Raw genomic sequence first — 17,903 nt, forward strand, 5'->3', positions numbered from 1 at the left:
AAACAATTAAACTAAGAGATTATCTTAATATCTAACCAATATATACAGAATTATTTAAATAGTAACGATACTCTATAGCCAATAGGAGAGGTTTAATTTGTTTCCATATTTTTTCCGACATTCAGTGGTTTCTATGGCAGTAATGCTTATATAATATATTCAATCTTAAAGTTAGAATACAAGAACTGTTTAGTAATTAAAAATAGAAACTTAATTTAATTGTTTACAGATTTTAACCCCTTTATACAACCAATGGCTCAAATAAACCATTGGTTTTGTGTGAGAAATCTTTGCAATAATATAAATTATTAGAATGAATAGAATGCGTGAATTGGTTTAAAATCACAACTTGGACTTGTTGCTGGCAGCTCCCCCGACTAGCAGGGAGGCCTCATGTTAATGGACACACTCAAAAGAAGCTTGACCATTCTAGACAACTTCTTCTCCTTTGTGGCAGTCGTAAAAAGATTTTTCTTCATCTTTGCTCTTGGTTTTGCTCCCAAGTCATAATTTAAAGATACAGTCATGATAGATAAAAACAATTGTAAATGATTATTAGAATATTAGACAGTCTCATTTTTCTAAAAATTCCTATCAAAACTGGGGCTGTGGGTATTTACTTAAATGTAAACTTAAATATGACGCATTGGGGGTAATAGCAAGTACTTCAAGATATTTCGTTTATAAAATACATTAAAATTTGAAAAAAACATATGATTGATATATAAGATGGAGATGGAAAAAATATATCTATGTATGTTTTTTGGGAATCATTTTGATAGCTTCATGTATATTTCATTGATATATATTTAAATATAGAGATATATATCATGTATTATGTCTCTTTTATGCTCAATCACATTTATTTATTTAAAATATTATCTGAAAATATATATGAAGACTGACCTCTCACAGTGTGGTCCAGCATAACCCCGTGGACATGCATTACACACATATTCGTTTGGGGCAAGAGAATATTTGTCATAGTCCAAGCTGGACACTTCTTGGCATGTAGGACTGAAATTATTTGATGAAATATCCAATGGACATTTACACGGCTTACAATCAGCCGGTGTTCCACTAAGAGGATTTCCATAGAAGCCATCAATACAACGCTCACATTGATCTCCAATAGTGTTATGTTGGCACTCCTGTTTGTTTTGCATAAAGAGGCTAGTATTTTAGACTACTACTTGTGTATGAAACTTACAGCACATTTCAGGGTGTAAGGATCACAGGAAGCAGCATGCCCATTACAGTTGCATTTTCTACACATTCCTTCGTAGAGTGTTTCATTGTAGCGGGTATAGCCATAGCTACACTGTTCACAGGAAAGGCCTTCATATCCAGGTGGACAAATGCAACGTTCCACTGCCAAAGTTTTTTTTAAACTCACGCTCCGTTCTGATCCAAACTCAATTTCTGCCGTGTGTAGTCTACAACCAAAATGAGGCTGTTCATATGGGGATATGATCTCAAATATTTATTAACTTACGTTCCTTCTAACTGGTCCGTGTGGTATTTTGATCGAAACAACATCCTTGCCATGGATCCTAGGACTTTCATGAATTCAACTTTGGAGACGGGGAGTCCCACAAAATCAGGAATTTCATTATCTGATCCACTAGCTTTTATTTGCCTAAGATTGCTGGGTATATGATACCATCCTTCTTCAACAAGGTTTACATTGATTGTGGCATTGTTTCGGTTTTTATATCGAGTTGTTCCATATGCAATCATCATGTTTTCCCCCTAATTTTGTCAAAATATTTTTCTAAAACAAAATCTTTAAAAAAATGAATATTTACCTCTAAAATCACTTCTGGAGCTCGTATTGGAGATCCTGCAGTATCTCCTCTTGCTTTATGCCATGAAGTTCTCACTCGAATTTCCTGACCATAGCTTACTAGTCGATTTCCAATGTATTGAGAGGGAGCTTCCCAAAAATAAGTTTCTATTCCTTGCATATCCTCTTCAGCAACAGTTACTCCATTTGTCACGGTTGACCAATATGGTTCTACAACCACGGAACGTCGTAGATCAGTAACTTTCCATCCTATGAAAGAAAAAAGTAGAATCAAGAGTTCATGCTTATATCTATTTGAATCCATATCAATCTAGGTACCTTCTCCATGCTGCAATACTTCTACTCCTAAATAAGCGGCTTCACAATCCTCCGTTACTCCATAGCAAAAACACTTCAGACAACCATTGGAATTAGATTCATGAAGGGCAAAGTATCCTGGTTTGCATGCATCACAACTACTCCCTATTACGTTATCCTTACACTCACAGTATCCTATGCATGCTCCATTCTTTGTTCCAGCCAAATTACAGGTACAAGGGATGCAATTAGGATAACCATGGTATCCACGATCGCACTTCTCACACTTTTTCCCAGTATAACCCTCTTTACAAACACAATCCCCACCTCGTTTCTCACTATCATGGACTTGATTCGGATAACAACTACCTGTGGATCCCGGATTATTAATGGAATCACAATCACATCTTCTACATGGCTTTGAATCAAACTGACTCATATCATTCGGCCTATAAAATCCTTCTCGGCAGGACTCACAATTGATGCCAATAGTTTCATCCTATAATGTAGTAGGTCTATGATTATAAGAAGATTTCTAGTCTGCGTAAAAGAAAATTCATACACGACAGTTTATGCAAACTCCTCCACCTTCATATTTGCCATCAGAGTTCAAAGATTTTCGCTCTGCTTCCACTTGAGGATCAAAGTAACATTCATCCGCATGATTAAAGCATTGACACCGCTCACAGTAATTCCCTGATATAAATTTTCCTGGTCGCCATCTTTTTTGGTTATACATTGGGCAACATTGATTACATAGAGTACCACATGTATTGTGCTTACATTTGCACTCATATTTCTATAACACAAAAAAGCAATTAGTTTAATATTTGGAAAATTAGAAGCATATTTATTATTTACAATATTTAATCTACCAGAATAACATTTTAAGATTGGCTTTTCTAATTAAATAAACTGATAACATAAATCACCAAATAAACTATATAAATATAAAACATTTTGCCTTGATAATTTGAAAAATGTTAAACCAATGTAGATAGATCGATTGCATCGTTTGTAACTTAAAGTCTTAAGCACATTTGATTCTAACATAAGCTTATAGTCATTTGAATAAAAATAAGATGAGTTAAAGCTTAAAGAAAGTGTTCAAATCGCAACAGAAATATGATTCTTTAGTATATAATAAATAGGTAATCTTAGTAGATCAAAATGAAATGACACAATCAACTATTAGTTGCTGACACAATGATATATATGTAGTTGAATAAAGCATAATTAGACGTAGAAATCTTTACTTGTACAATCTGAAATTACTTGTAAAACTTGTAAAGAACGTATATATATTTTTTTATGGCGGTAGGTACTTTCGCCTTAATCTATTTTCTTCAAGGATATTTCGTCATAATATATAAATAAATGAAATTTATACGTCGTTATTATTTATTTTTGGTTGACATTTTGAATTTTGAAATCAAAATATATAAAGTTTATTACATTAAAAAAAAATTGATTGGTTTTTTTAGGCAAAAGCAGTTATTTCCAATTTGTTATGAACCAGAATAAGTCATAAGAAAAGGCGTTGGGTGTAGTGAGGCAAACTACTTAAAGGAATCGGAGAGGTACTCAAAGGTAGGGGCATAATTAACATCTAGACACTTCTTCTTCTGACACGTTCTGAATTATAACGAATTAATAATCACTGTTCTTGCCTCATATTATGCATGTTCGTGATAATAATTCATTATTCGAAGGATAATTAATAATGGATACTGAAAAAAGCGATTAGCATTTCTTCCAAAATGTCTTGTAGGCGAAACGTTCTTAGGCAAAATAGATTATCTCGAAAGTACTAGACATCTTTTTTATATAGTATGTCAAACCTAAGTTCTCTATAGTGTAACCAATGAATATTAAAACAATAAAATATTATTGGTATAACCATGGAATCTAATGTGTTCCATAATAAAACCAATGAGTTTAGTTAATAATACCAAACACAATTATATTATTAGGTTACGTGAGTTTCAACAAATAAGTTCCGTTATATTATAATTCTTATGGTGTTATTTTCTGTTAATTAGATGAGTTAATTTGATAATATTTTTAAATTTTGTTCCTTACGTAAAGTATTGACGCATATATTTTTTATTAAAGAGCAAGAATTATTCCTTTGTTTGAAAAAAAACTATCATAAAATAAAAACTAAGACATTCAAAAGGTAGAATTTTCCTAAATTATATAGAAGATGTTACATAATTCATTCAAACAAGAATATTTACGAATGAATAATCAAAATATTTTGTTTGATAATGATGATGGCGGTAATCTTTACACAGATGCATTTAAAATTTATTATTTTCTAATTTAATTATAAAATAAATCTACAGACAATAAAAAAATAGAAAAAATAATATATATGACTGTAAATCTATAAAAATCGTTAAGGAATTTTAATGTATTCCTTTATTCTTTGCATTTTCTTCCTATGCAAAACATTTCTAATTAGATTTTGGATGGAAAATATTTCATTTATGAAGTGAGAAATAGATTCAATCAGTCTAATTATTATGGAGTCTAACTAGATAATGAAGCGTGGAATGATGAAGCAATGATATCATAGCTCTAAACAATATTCCTGTTGGAAAGTGGGACCATTGTAGCTTCTTTATGGACTTCCATTCGAGAAATTTTATTACGAAAATCTGTATGAAATATGGAGTACATTGTCCACCAAATATAAATATGCATCCCAGCTATAATGGCTGTAATACCAGAGGCGTAAAGTGGGTAAAGCCCCGATATAATGTTCCAAATGCCTATTGAGACAAAGACAGTAATAATGACAGGATAGAAAAAGAGCCATGGAACAAGGAGTGCATGTTTAATCTACGGAAATAAAGGAAAATCAATCTTTAATATCCGGAAACGGAATGTAATATTTTACGTGTTTATTTTTATAGAGTCCTGCAATAGCTAATGTGTCCACGAACAAGGAACAAATGATGATAATCGGAGCAAGAGAGCCAAATTTATAGGGATCATCAGGTCTTCTTGGAGATGACGTATCTTCTGGTCGATCATATGATGAAGGGAACCAATAAATGATGCAGGGAATGTACATCATCCCGAGGGTTGTCCATAGTAAGGATGAGAGGATCGTGGACAAAAACACACCTCTTTGTAAGCTATAACAGAAGCAAAATCTCTCAAGAATCATGATAGAGGAACTTATGGTGTGAGGCAAACAAAATTCATGTCATCAGTAAAAGTAGAATAATAATAACAATGAATATATGGGGAAAAATAAACTATATCGAAGGCAGACTCCAAAAACTGGTTTTCATATTTTATTGGGGATGATAACACATGCCGAAACACACAACCACTCAAGCACGATGATGTTGATATGTATAGACGTAGTATATACCTGGTACTATGAACTTATCTCAATTGTCACGGAATTTTTATATTAAGTATTTATATTGCAATAAACTGGTGAATAGAGACATCCGTAAAATTAATAATTGTCTTTACATTGGAGCTAAACAACAACAAGTTACTTAAAACAAAACCATATCAATTATTTTTCTAAACAGATGAAAATATATGTATATTTTGATACAATTCTACGAACATCAATTTCTTTCATTAACCTCTATCCTTAATAATAATGACATTCTAATATAGGTAACTCAGTGAATTGTCTACAAGCATAATTAACAATCTTTCTTTTCTAACTGCTTATCAAATATGTAGATTCGAGCAAATACAGCAAGAAGGTACTCTACTAAAAATTAATAAAGTTAAGAATGTCCGTCTGGTTGACGTTAGCTGAAAACTTTTTTTGATGATGTCACAACGGAGCCAAGTTCAGTATTACTCACCACTGATAAGTGTTAATTAATCATAATGAATAAATACTAGGAGCCGAGCGAGGGTAAAAAAGTTGTGAACGGCGTGGAAATACATTTAATTCATAGTAATTCGGTTGGATCTTCCGTACGAAGGATTCGGATATATTCATCAGCATCCACCCATACTTTCCTAGGAATTCATATCTTTCCATTTGGATAATCAATACGTCTTCTGATCCTCTCTTCAACTTCATGTTAAAGGGACTTCGCCTCTTAGTTTTTGCGCCTCACTCGGTGGATATCATCTTATTTAATGGAAGAATTGTGCATTGTACAAATGCGTTTCACATCAAGGTCTATGATAGTGACTTTTGACCTCGTGAATCATTGCCTCTACGCTCAAGAATTTATATTTTTCCAGATATTTTACGAGATCATCGTATACTTCTATATATAAGAACTATGGAGTTCCATAAAACGACAGAATAATCGACTGAAAGATCCAGTGAGGACCATTGGTACTTCTCATTCTTCATCCACTGCTCCTTAATTTAAGTTCTTGAGTCCTTTTCTTCTTAAGTAAACTCTACTTCGTCTTTTACTCTAAGAAAACTATTTCATTGATAGTATCCTTGATGTATATAATGCAGAAATGTATGGTCTATATGAATAATTACATAACCTGGACACTTTAAGCCTGAACCCTAATTAGTAATTTCTTTATTACTTGTGAGTTTTTTTTGTGATTGGAAAACAAGTGGAAGATTATTCTAGAATTTATGGGTAATGTGTCTCTCTTTTCTTGATAGTTTTGTCTGCAAAGCATATTCTATTCTGCTATTGATTATATGTAAATAGTTATTCGGAACTATTAAGTAATTATATGTGAAAAAATATAGTGACTTCTTAACTTCTGTAGATTTATTGGAATATTTGAATGTCGTTGTAATTTCCAAATTTATTGACTCAGGAATCCTCTTCTAAGCAGCGAAAATCTGGGATCTTTACAAAAATAAATAAATTACTAAGTGTGTGCCATACGAGCTAATTATAAGTTGTTTGATTGAAGACAATATTTTAAATGTATCAAAATTATATTACAATTATTTGATTCATTCGGTTTTATTTTGAACTTGCAAATGCTATTTCGTTATTGAAATTCTTTTCAGTCGAGTAGAACTGCAAAATCATTCCTATTATTAGTCAAATAACTATTATTGGTTTGTATTACTAACTATTTCATGCTATATAAAAGTGGGGATGTTTAGGAAAACTTGATTGACGAATTGTTGGTTTTGAAAATCTATGTGAAGTCACGTGCTACAATTAATATATTTTCCATCAAGAAAACATTTTTGAACTGAAATAAAAATGTTTTTGATTAAAAAAACCTGCGTAACATAAGTGTTTCAATCGGAGAGTGATAAATATATTACTTTTAACATTTTTCTACAATGACAAAAAAATTACTAAAAGTAAAGTTTAAATTGAACATTTTATCCGTTAAAGTTAAGAGTCATCTTTTTGTCGAAGGATGTACACCTGTACAACATAACATATTAAGTAAATCTTTAGTAGAGAATTAAGAAAGAATGGGAGGATCGAAGGGTTGAATGATGATTACTTGATTAATAATATTATTATTATAGTAAACAGTATTGTGTGCGTGTCATTTTCATTTTTCACTGAATATTATAAATTAATTTTGCTTTTAAGCATATTTACTATATGTTGTTGAAGGGCGAATTCTAAGATATTCATCATAAGAAGTATTTTTGATATTTTATTCAAATGTACATATCAAAGTATGTGATTTATTTTTTGAACTGATGATAAACCAAAAATATATTTAAAAACTAAAAAATAACACTGCAATTATTTATTGCATATATATGCTGGAAAATGTAGTATTTTTTATATGCGCAATTCCATTTTGCCTATGATTTAATATATGAAATTATTTTATTAAGTATTATTATACAAACTATAATTTAAAAAGATTTTATTAAGTTTTTCAAAAATGGTGTATTGTTTTTATATATAAAATAATAGCAATTCAATTACTGCTTAACAAAATGATGGGGGGCATCTTCTAACAAAAATACTTTGAAGAGGTAATTGTAGATTACCTTTTCACATTTATCACAGATAGAATGTATTTTTACAACTACACTACTAATTATGCTATTATTATATTAAAAAAATTAATAATAATTTTCAGTGATGAAATGAAAATGGCACATACACAATATTGTCTAATATAATATTAATATTATTAATCATAATTCAGCCCTTTGATTTTCTCTCTCATTCTTAATTATCTATTAAGATTTATGTTATATATGTTGTACAATGTACATCCTTTGCCAAAAAAATGACCCCAAATATTAACAGATAAAATTTTCGATCTACTTTTGGTAATTTTTTTGTAATTGACTTGTAGAAAAATGATAATGGTAATATTTGTATCACTCTCCGATTGAAACACGCAAGTTTTTTTTTAATCAAAAACATTTTTATTGCAGTTTAAGATTTGCTCGCTACCATATATATAATCGTGGAGATTTTCTGTATCTTTTTGTAGGAAAGAGTTAGAAACACAATTGAGATTGCTATGTGATTTATAGTCCCTTGAACGTTTATACATATACTAAATATGTATTATATACAGAGTTGGGAATCAAAACGTGGACTTTGTTATAAGATGGTTTGGGTTCCTTGTGTATGAAGACAATCTAAAGTCGCCTTCACGGCCCTCCCGGTAGTCCTAGCAGCAACGGAGAAGTCTTTAAAGATTTGGTGGGATCCTCCTTGATCTTCTTCTCCAAGCTGGACAGGCCACTCCGGATCCCTCATTAAATTGTGCCCTACACTTCGTGCTTTCCTGGAGAGGTCTTCTTCATCATTCTTCATGTTAGCCTCCTTGAAAACAAGGCTCCTGGGGCACTTCACAATGTCTATAATCCTCATCACCTCTCATAATGAGATAACGAAATGTTTATTATAGACAGTTTGTTTATGCACAGAGAATGGCTGATCCAGAATGTTAAAAAATAATAACTAAACCTTTCTATATTAATGAGAAAATGAATATTAATTAACAGTCCACGTTTTGTAGTCCAACTCTGTATATATAAATCAGCTGTAAATATACCATCTATTTAAGAAAAAGTTCAATAGTTGAGGAGAATAAAATAATTTTCCTTCTGTCACATTGTCATTACATTTCTGACCTTTTTGAAAGATTGAAAGATGCAATTATTTAATGCTATGTAAATTATATACATTAAACATTAGAAGAACAAATCTTAAATAAAATAATTTGTTTCATACTTTGTTAAATCATTTTTTTAAATTCTAAAGTCAACTCAAATGCTCATTCTAACTTTATGATGAGGTTTACCGATATTCATCTAACGAAGCAAATATGGTGTAATGTTTGAAAGGGTTGTTTTTACATTTTATACTAAATTTACAAGAATTATGTGGAACAAAAAGAGCTGAAATTTACTAATATGAGTAGAGTAAACCAGTGTTTTCCTAAGGTTTATTCTACATATGTATGCATTATGTCACATGGTCAAAACCCTGGACTATATGTGCAGGGCTGTAAAGCAAAACGTAGACTGTTAAGTGATTATTTTTGAGTTACTGGTTCAACCATTCATTGTGTATGTATAAACAAACAACATATAATAAACATCTCGTCATCATGAGCAGCAAAAGGCCAAAAGCCTTTCTCAAATTTCAGATGTTGAAGTTGAGGTGGCGAGGATAATGGGCATTGTAAAGTGCACCAGCGGGGGGGGGTCATAATTTGAAGATGAATTATGAGTTCCACTTTAGCGGGCAACTTGGGATTGTCCTCAACCACAAGGACCCCACGCAACCTTCTGAAAGAGGTTTTTAAGGTCAGAAACCTCTCGAGTCCACGTTTTGCTACCCACCACTGTACCTTAGAGTCAATTTTAAAAGCCAGATCCCTCAACTCTCAAGCAATGTTAAACGATTAATTGATCTGTATTCTGTCACTCTAACAGTACCATTATTCTTAAAAGTAGGATAGGGATTTTAAATCCGGAACAAGCTTAGACCTTAACATCTTGGTAACCCTGAGATCTATACTTATGAAAGTATACTCATTAGATTTAGCTGACAAAACTGTCTAAGAAAAAATACAAGATACTTGAGATGTTCTCTGAAGTACGCAAATAACTCAATTAATAATTATGTTAAAGAGCTTAAATTGATTTTAACAGATCTGATGTCAAGCTAGAAATTTAAACTGTTGGGATTTGTCCAAATCGGGTAATTGAATCCGGATTTATTACGGAGAACCAACATTTTTAAGACCTTTAGATTTTTGGCAAAGGAAATGTGGTCTCCTAGCTACTCTGACCCGAACCCCTAGGATTACTATTTGTTGGCGTCTGAAGAGAGAGTCCATTAATCGTGCACATAGCACTGTTGACTCCTTTTTGGTCTCTATTCTCGAGGCAGTGGCCAACATTGATAAAAATTTCGTCATAAATGCCGTTACCAGGCTCGGACCAGGTTTTAGACTGTGGTTGAAGCTTGTGCTAGTTGTTTTAAGGGATGTCCTTCACTATGGACCCCGTCATGTCAGAGTAAAAGATTTGTGAATTGCTGAATTCATTTTTGGGGAAATTATATACATTCTCTGCATTTAAAATCTCCACTCTGTCTACAACAAACAAGTAATTTTAATAGATCAAAATGACATCAATTAATAGTTGGTAATAGTTGTACAAACTGATAATACCAGTTGTAACTTGTATAAAATTGCAACTTGTACACAGCCTAAACGAGGGTTGTCTGAAACGTGTCAGACCTCAACGTGAAGATGGGAGTACTCCTAAATAAAGGCTAGTCACATCTATCTAGAATCTATTGACAGCCCTTCCCTAAAGTTACGTCCATTTTGGACGCACAATTGTTAAATAAAGTCGTTTGAGTGAGTTGATGTGACTGTTTTTGGGAAAATGGACAAAATCGAGTGTAGTCTTGTCATTAAATATTTATTTTTGAAAGTGTAGCCTTTAACTAGATTCATACAATTGCAGAAATATGTATAAAGATTTGTTGAGTTAAAATTTGACGTGTCTAAGTCAATACAACTCGTTATAATGGAGCAAAAAGCAAAAGTGTCTTGTGAACAATTATTTTAGAGAGAAAAAGGCTGAATATTATTTGGAAATGATCAAGAGATGGGAGAATCACTGGAAGAAGTGTGTAGAGTTACAAGAAGACTATGTAGACAAATAAAAATTCAGAAAAAATGTCTTATATCTTTGTTAGGTCGGAAACTTTTCAGACCACCCTCGTAAATACATAATAAATTTACTATTGATATTTTTATCCATAAATCTAATCCTCCAACTAAAGCATCATTTTATTTAAAATTTTGGAGAGCGGAATTGTACATAATATTTATATGTAAGTGCATATATTAATGCATATGTGGGCATACATGTATCATATTCAAGTACAATACATATATTAGGTTTTGTTTTTGATTTCAGGTAACATTAAATTAAGGGCTCTTACCATAGTTTCATGATCAACTGGGCATTCATTTGCATGTCCATTACATGGACATTGTCCACCAATCGTAATGTCCTTAATACTATAAAAATAACGCCTGGCCTGAGTTGCAATGGAATCATCTGCTCGAATAGCATTAAATCCACTCATTAAATAAGAATCTGAAGGTAAAAGTTGAAGTTTTAAAAATCGAAAGCGTATAAATCTTGCTTGAATAAAATCCACGAGCGTTCGAGATGGACCTGATGCTCCGGGACGGCCATTTACAAGACTAACATGTATCTGAAAATGAAGAGATGGGAATATGTAAAATGATTATCATATTGGATGTGTTCCAATTGCAGTACTTGTGCATGCTCCAGGGGTTCTAATTTGGAATAATATGATGTACAAATAACTTCTGCATCCGAATGATAAGAGGGTTTATCCTTTCTTGGTTCTACGCCAAAGGCAGTCCAACATTCTTCATCTGAATCCGCAAAGAACTGCCAGGGAGCCCAAATTTTTCCATCTATTGACCTTTCAAGAAGCCAATTTCCGGGTCTTGGACTTATTCCTGTCGTTATTAATACATATGCAACTTGAAAAACCTCTTTTAGGTCAACTGTAATTGTTGCATAGTTGGATTCGAGGCCAGTTTGTAGGGATGAGGCCTGCCACCATGTGTTTTCATTTCCGTCTATAGCAAACTCAATAGGGTGATTTTTATCTTTCTTTGCAGCATCACAAATTCCACATTGACGAGCAGAAGAGGTTTCAGAGAGTAGTTTACAGTAAATTTCTTGTTCAGAGGCTCCACAGGTCGTATTACTGAAAATATCTGCTCCCTCTGCTAAGTTGAAGACGGAAGGGAAAAGACCAGAAGATCTTCGATAATCTAAAAGAACATAAAATAATGTAAATAGCCCGATTTTCTTACCATTAGAGTAACACTTACCATAGGGATGCTGAGTGATTCCTACTCGTACAAAGGATAATACTACCACGACCAATAATGTAATGCACATCCTGAAATAAATGCTGTCCTTTAATGCAATGATACCATTTTTATAAAAACTATGGTTTCAGCTAAATAACCAAATACTTTCAAAATAGAAATTTATCACAGATGATTTAATAAATCAGTCACTGAAGGAATATTCTTTAAACTAAGGATTTTTTTTTCTTTTGGGCACCCGTAGTATGATGATAGTTGTCTTCTACATATACATATTTTCCTTGAGTGCATCGCGCTCCCCCCAAGAAGAAAACCGGGCAGAATTTTATTTGTACCTGAATGGGTTATTTAAAGGTACTATGGATGGTACAAGGTATGGATAAATGGAGAAGAGGCAAAGGTAATTAGCAAGAAGATAGATAGACACACACTCAGATCGTTACACTCATATTACGGACATATTAGAGTTGATAACATTGCTTGAAAGGTAAAAGTTTGAGAGACTGAAGGAACTATAGCACATAAGTATATGTAGCCTAAAATTTATAGGGATTTTCAGTCCCTACCTGATATATTTAGGCCTTCAAAGTAGGAACAATAAATTTCCAATAAGGAGCATTTAATGGAAATAAAACTGTTTTTTACAAAATAATGTGGTATTTCAAGAGAAACATACATATAGAGAGAATGACTTACTTGACGCATCAAGCAACTTAAATATATTCGATTTCTAGCAAGCTTATACGGTTTTAATGAAACATTTTCGTGGAATAACCCCCTATTAGCTCTACACCTCTCCTTAAGAGGGGTGTTTAGTGTTATGTCAGTCTTTATTTAGTACTGAACCCTACAATCTCGTCTAGCCCAGTCTCGGTCCGTTCCAAATCAGTCCTAAATACTTATAACACTCGGACCTTGGTTACTTTATTTCTTCTTTCAATATCAGTTCTAATATTGACAGTCCATAGTACTGACAGTCATAAGGACTAATGACACAGGTCTTAAAACCGGACTTGGCTGGACTGAATAAATAATGACTCACACAACACTATTGGTGATCAGGGGCGTTGCCAGCTTTCACCATTTGGAGGGGTGGGACTTAGAGCCAAAATTTATTTACACTCTTATATTATTATTAAGGTTGATAATTTTGGTAAGAATACAAAAGCGTGCGAGGAGAAGGGAAGAAATAATTATGGCATCATTGATTAAATAGCACACATCTTCTTCTATCAAGAACGTTATCATTCCCGCCTTTATTATTCAATCTTTTTTGATGCCCTTAATAAGGAGTTATATCGCCGGATATTACTAAATAATTATTTTTTGCACTATATCTATACGATGGATTTAATTCTAACATTTTTATATAAGTATATTTATTGTCTAATTTTATGATTTTGATATTAATAATTATTTAGATCTCATCAATATCTATCCTGTGCACATTGTATTACCATATTAGGAAAACAGGGTGATGATCTTTTTGATTTAACTCCACGTTTGGCTTGTGTTTAGCAACTAAAAGTTATGACATATTTAACTGAATTTATGTCAGAACAAGAAAATATTATTTGGATCAATCTATTATTTCAATATTCTGTATTTATAATTGATTGTTATTATTAGTTATTTGATTACAATTGTTTAATCTTGTATATTTGACATAAATGTATGATGGTTTATTTTTTAGTATGTAGATTATATTTAATTTAAGCCTTCTTTTTAAATTTGGAGCTTCAAATATATTTCGAAATACTCTACTTTGTCGTTTCATTAGCTATTATTCTGAGAATATGGTTCATACTGAATTACAATTTCATGGAGTGTTACGCTTTCAAATCTACTGTAACGGATAAAAAATGTATAAGTCAATTATACGTAGTATATCTTCATTAAACATTTTGGTAATAAATACTTTCGTTATACCCTCAAAAATCATAATAAAGTAGGCAGTTGATAGTCACCTCAGTATTTTAAACAATGATACCATAAGTCTTTTCCCCCTCCCTTCTCCTTGCACACGTTTTTCTCTACAGAATTATCAACTTTGATTATTACTAGGGCTGGGCATCGAGCAAGTGTGTGTAAAAAGCGGGAGCGAGACACATGGTACTATTGATTAAAATTTACGGTTATGGAGGATAGAATATCACTTGATGCTGGATAAAAATGAAAATCTTCTATATTTAATATTACACTAGAAGAGTGAATATAAAAAGTAGTTGAAATTTTCAATTTCAGGAATACCTGACTTACTTCGTGAGAATCATGAAAAAACTTCCAAATTTCTATATTCTAGATTTATTATAAATAATAATAAAAGTCACTAGTATGATATGTCATACAACGAGTAGTCAAAAACTTATGATTCCTCTCCAATTTTTTAATGAATTCTGATATCGGGGGCTGGCTAAACAACGCACCATCCCTAGAACACCTTGAGGACGGACTGCAGTAGGTTACCTAATCCGGTAAACTATTGCTAGGGCACCGAAAGTTAAAGTTATTTTTACATGTGCCCGTACTGATTGTATGTTGTATATTAAGTGTAGCAATAAATGTTTTGTTTTTTTAAGTTAATTACTTGTGAATTTATAAATTAAAGTATTATAAATGTATATTTTTTTATTAAGTTAATTACTATTGTATGTTGTAATTTAAATAAATTAAAGTATTATGATGTATATTTGTGATATTAAGTTAAAGAAGTATGAGTAAAATAAAAATATGCTTAAAAAACGATTAATTATAACGAAAAATATTAATTGTAAATTTTAATTGTAGCTATACACAGAAAGTGAAACAAATTAATAATAACAAACGACACTAAATATTACAAATGGATTTAACAAATTACCTATTAGGGAAGTATATATTTAATTAATTTTGGAATATTTAAATACATCAATAATAACTTAACCAAGTCTTTACACGAAGAAACTGATGTTAGACAACCTATTTGCACTCCATTTGAAGCTAAGACCCCCTTTGACACCATTCATGCTGTTGTTCTTGACCATATTACTGTTTTTAGGAATAAATTACATTTATTCCTAAAAAGTTATTTGAAAAATACTCCTGTTACGAATCTAATATTTCAATATTCCATTTTATAATTAGCTTGCTCCTGAAACTTTTTACTGATAAACAGAATCTTTTTTTTTTTTGTATAAATGGCTCTCAATATGCTAAAAATCCTCTTTATGTCACGATTTACAATAGGTGTATTTCCGTAAATTGTTTCCTCAGAATTTGCTAGGACTCGCAAATCCTTTTACGCTGGGTTTTCATATAAAAATGTATTTAATTTTGTTTTGAATGGCTCTAGCTTGATATCAACGCGTAAATGTTCGACAATAGTTAGGCTAACAAGTAAAGGGAGTCTCCTTCTAACACGGTATTGGCCTTGCTAACTGTTTGAAATTATGATTAATTATTGACAATTCTTCATCAATAAACTCCTCATTTATAATCTCCTTAGCTTTAACGACCGTTGGTGTATTTTCATTAAGGTTGTTTAAATATTCCCTGATTACTTCGAAGTTATTGAAATAGTCAATCCAGGCGTAGGGATGATTTTTTTTTTGGTATTTGACTAATTTTATTGTACAAATTCAAAGCTACTCGGCGAACAACAGATTCTTGGAGGAGATGTTGGCACAATAATAACTCGAGGAAAAATGAATAAATAAGAAAGTTTCCCTTTTCTAATCTCAAAATATTAATTTATTTCACCAAACAGCCCAGCTTTAATTAACACTTATATCAATAGATTTATTTTATATATATACCACCAGAGGAGGCCGTATTGCAGGGCTGAAAGGAGGGAATATAAATAAAGAATGAGGGTTGAAAAAAAGAGAAACAGAGACTAGAATGAGACAAAAGGTGAAGAGAAGTGAAAACAGGATCTTAATGACCTTGGAGACCAAAAAAAGATTAAATTTAAGACTGATCTGTTCGACCATTTTGAATATGTGATAACACCAATAATATAAATGATTTTTTTTTTAAGGGGGGGGGGGCAGCTAAGCCCTTGAGTAAACCCAATTCAAAGGTAGGACAATTTTCTGAATTGATTTGGAGCTTTGTGTTAATTTTGTTATATTCATTAATTTTCTTTTTCAATTCTAGTAATTGTTTATATTCTGATCAAAATATTATTAAATTATTTATGGTTAATATAAGGGCTAAGAATTCAGGGATATTTAAATTCAAAGTGTAGCTAGCGGGAATGCGGGGTAACACTGGTAGGACAACAACAAAAAGGGTGGGAAAATAATGGCACAAAGTCTCGAATAAAATTTTTTGTACATCCTGTTAAATGAAATACTAATTGGTGCAGTTGAATTCGAGTTAAAATTCTCGAGTTTTATTATTGAAGTAGAGGTAAGTTTGAGTAAGGTGATGATAATCATATTTTACTTTGAGTTACTTTGAAAATGGAGGTCGTGTTGGCTATCAAGAAATAACATGAATAAGAGATGTTTGGTTGCTTATTAATTGGATATATGAATATTTCATTTAAAATCACTGATTCACGTTTGGTTAAAATAGGGAAGTTATTTCAAAAGATGGATGCATCAGTTTTGATAGTTACTGAATAATCTACAATTGAATACTTTATTAAACGAGATTAACATGAAGGGTAATGAGCATATCTGTTATATTATAATTGATCCTATTTCTCTGCTTAGACACTATTTCCCCAGCAGACAAGAAGACCCTCTTACTAGGAGCTGAAGTTGTGGGTTTTGATAAATATCTAATGGCTAACTTAAAACGGTTAGAAAAAACTTCCTTACCTTTAGTGTTCTACACCTTTAGCGAGTCATTTGATCAATCAATACAGGGCAATTCTAAATATTGATTCTTAAAAATAAAACATAAAGTTTATAATATTCCGTGCCCCTTGGCCAACGCATTTAAAAATGCCAGTTATAAACTGCAAGAGTATGACGGCCCTTATAAATAGTTATAACTTGTATAATTGTTATAATTCGTAGATGATGGGGTCATTCCTATCCTTTGTATGAATAATTACATAAAAATATATTTAATTTTGGAGGTATCAGTATCCTGTATTGTGAATAGTTAGTTATATGTACATTTGTATTTTGCAGGAATAATTAAACATTATCGAATAATATCAAAGATATATAAATAAACACTTGATTACTCGAAAGTCATATGTATATTTCGATTTTCCGTAGTTAGAGTTATAACTATATGAAATTTTTCAAAAGATATTTTTGACAAATTTGAGTAATTTACAAAAAAATAAAAAAATCGTCCGTACTTATATCGAGTATTTTTCGAGTTGTAGTAATACTCGAATCCAACTCTGCTAATTTATGATCAAAGTTTATATTTAATTTTCTATATAATGATGTAGTATACATATGTTTATTAATTAATTAGATTATTTAAAATATATTTTTTTGATTACTCTTGTTTCATTTATACCGATAAACTCAAT

The 17,903-nt window shown here is 31.6% G+C and overlaps 1 protein-coding gene and 2 long non-coding RNA genes across 3 annotated transcripts in view; 1 reads left to right on the plus strand and 2 right to left on the minus strand.

Annotated features, from left to right (window-relative positions):
* wb (wing blister) overlaps window positions 1-12,704 on the minus strand; it is a 28,888-nt gene extending 16,184 nt beyond the window's left edge. Inside the window, 9 exon segments of the mRNA XM_040713666.2 lie at window positions 907-1,151; window positions 1,211-1,436; window positions 1,496-1,752; window positions 1,809-2,056; window positions 2,126-2,603; window positions 2,667-2,903; window positions 11,488-11,766; window positions 11,832-12,361; window positions 12,422-12,704. Of these exon segments, the coding sequence (XP_040569600.2) occupies window positions 907-1,151; window positions 1,211-1,436; window positions 1,496-1,752; window positions 1,809-2,056; window positions 2,126-2,603; window positions 2,667-2,903; window positions 11,488-11,766; window positions 11,832-12,361; window positions 12,422-12,491 (2,570 nt within the window). The 5' untranslated portion in view covers window positions 12,492-12,704.
* LOC121119053 (uncharacterized) lies at window positions 4,382-5,329 on the minus strand. The gene is made up of 2 exons (XR_011779953.1): window positions 5,010-5,329; window positions 4,382-4,951 (listed from the first exon to the last, which is right to left on the minus strand). It is a non-coding gene; the product is annotated as an uncharacterized lncRNA (long non-coding RNA).
* On the plus strand, window positions 5,515-6,829 carry LOC121119054 (uncharacterized). The gene is made up of 2 exons (XR_005864658.2): window positions 5,515-5,752; window positions 5,822-6,829. It is a non-coding gene; the product is annotated as an uncharacterized lncRNA (long non-coding RNA).
* Window positions 12,705-17,903: the final 5,199 nt, after the last annotated feature.

The sequence above is a fragment of the Lepeophtheirus salmonis genome, chromosome 5 (genome assembly GCF_016086655.4).
Source record: "Lepeophtheirus salmonis chromosome 5, UVic_Lsal_1.4, whole genome shotgun sequence".
Classification (NCBI taxonomy): domain Eukaryota; kingdom Metazoa; phylum Arthropoda; class Copepoda; order Siphonostomatoida; family Caligidae; genus Lepeophtheirus; species Lepeophtheirus salmonis.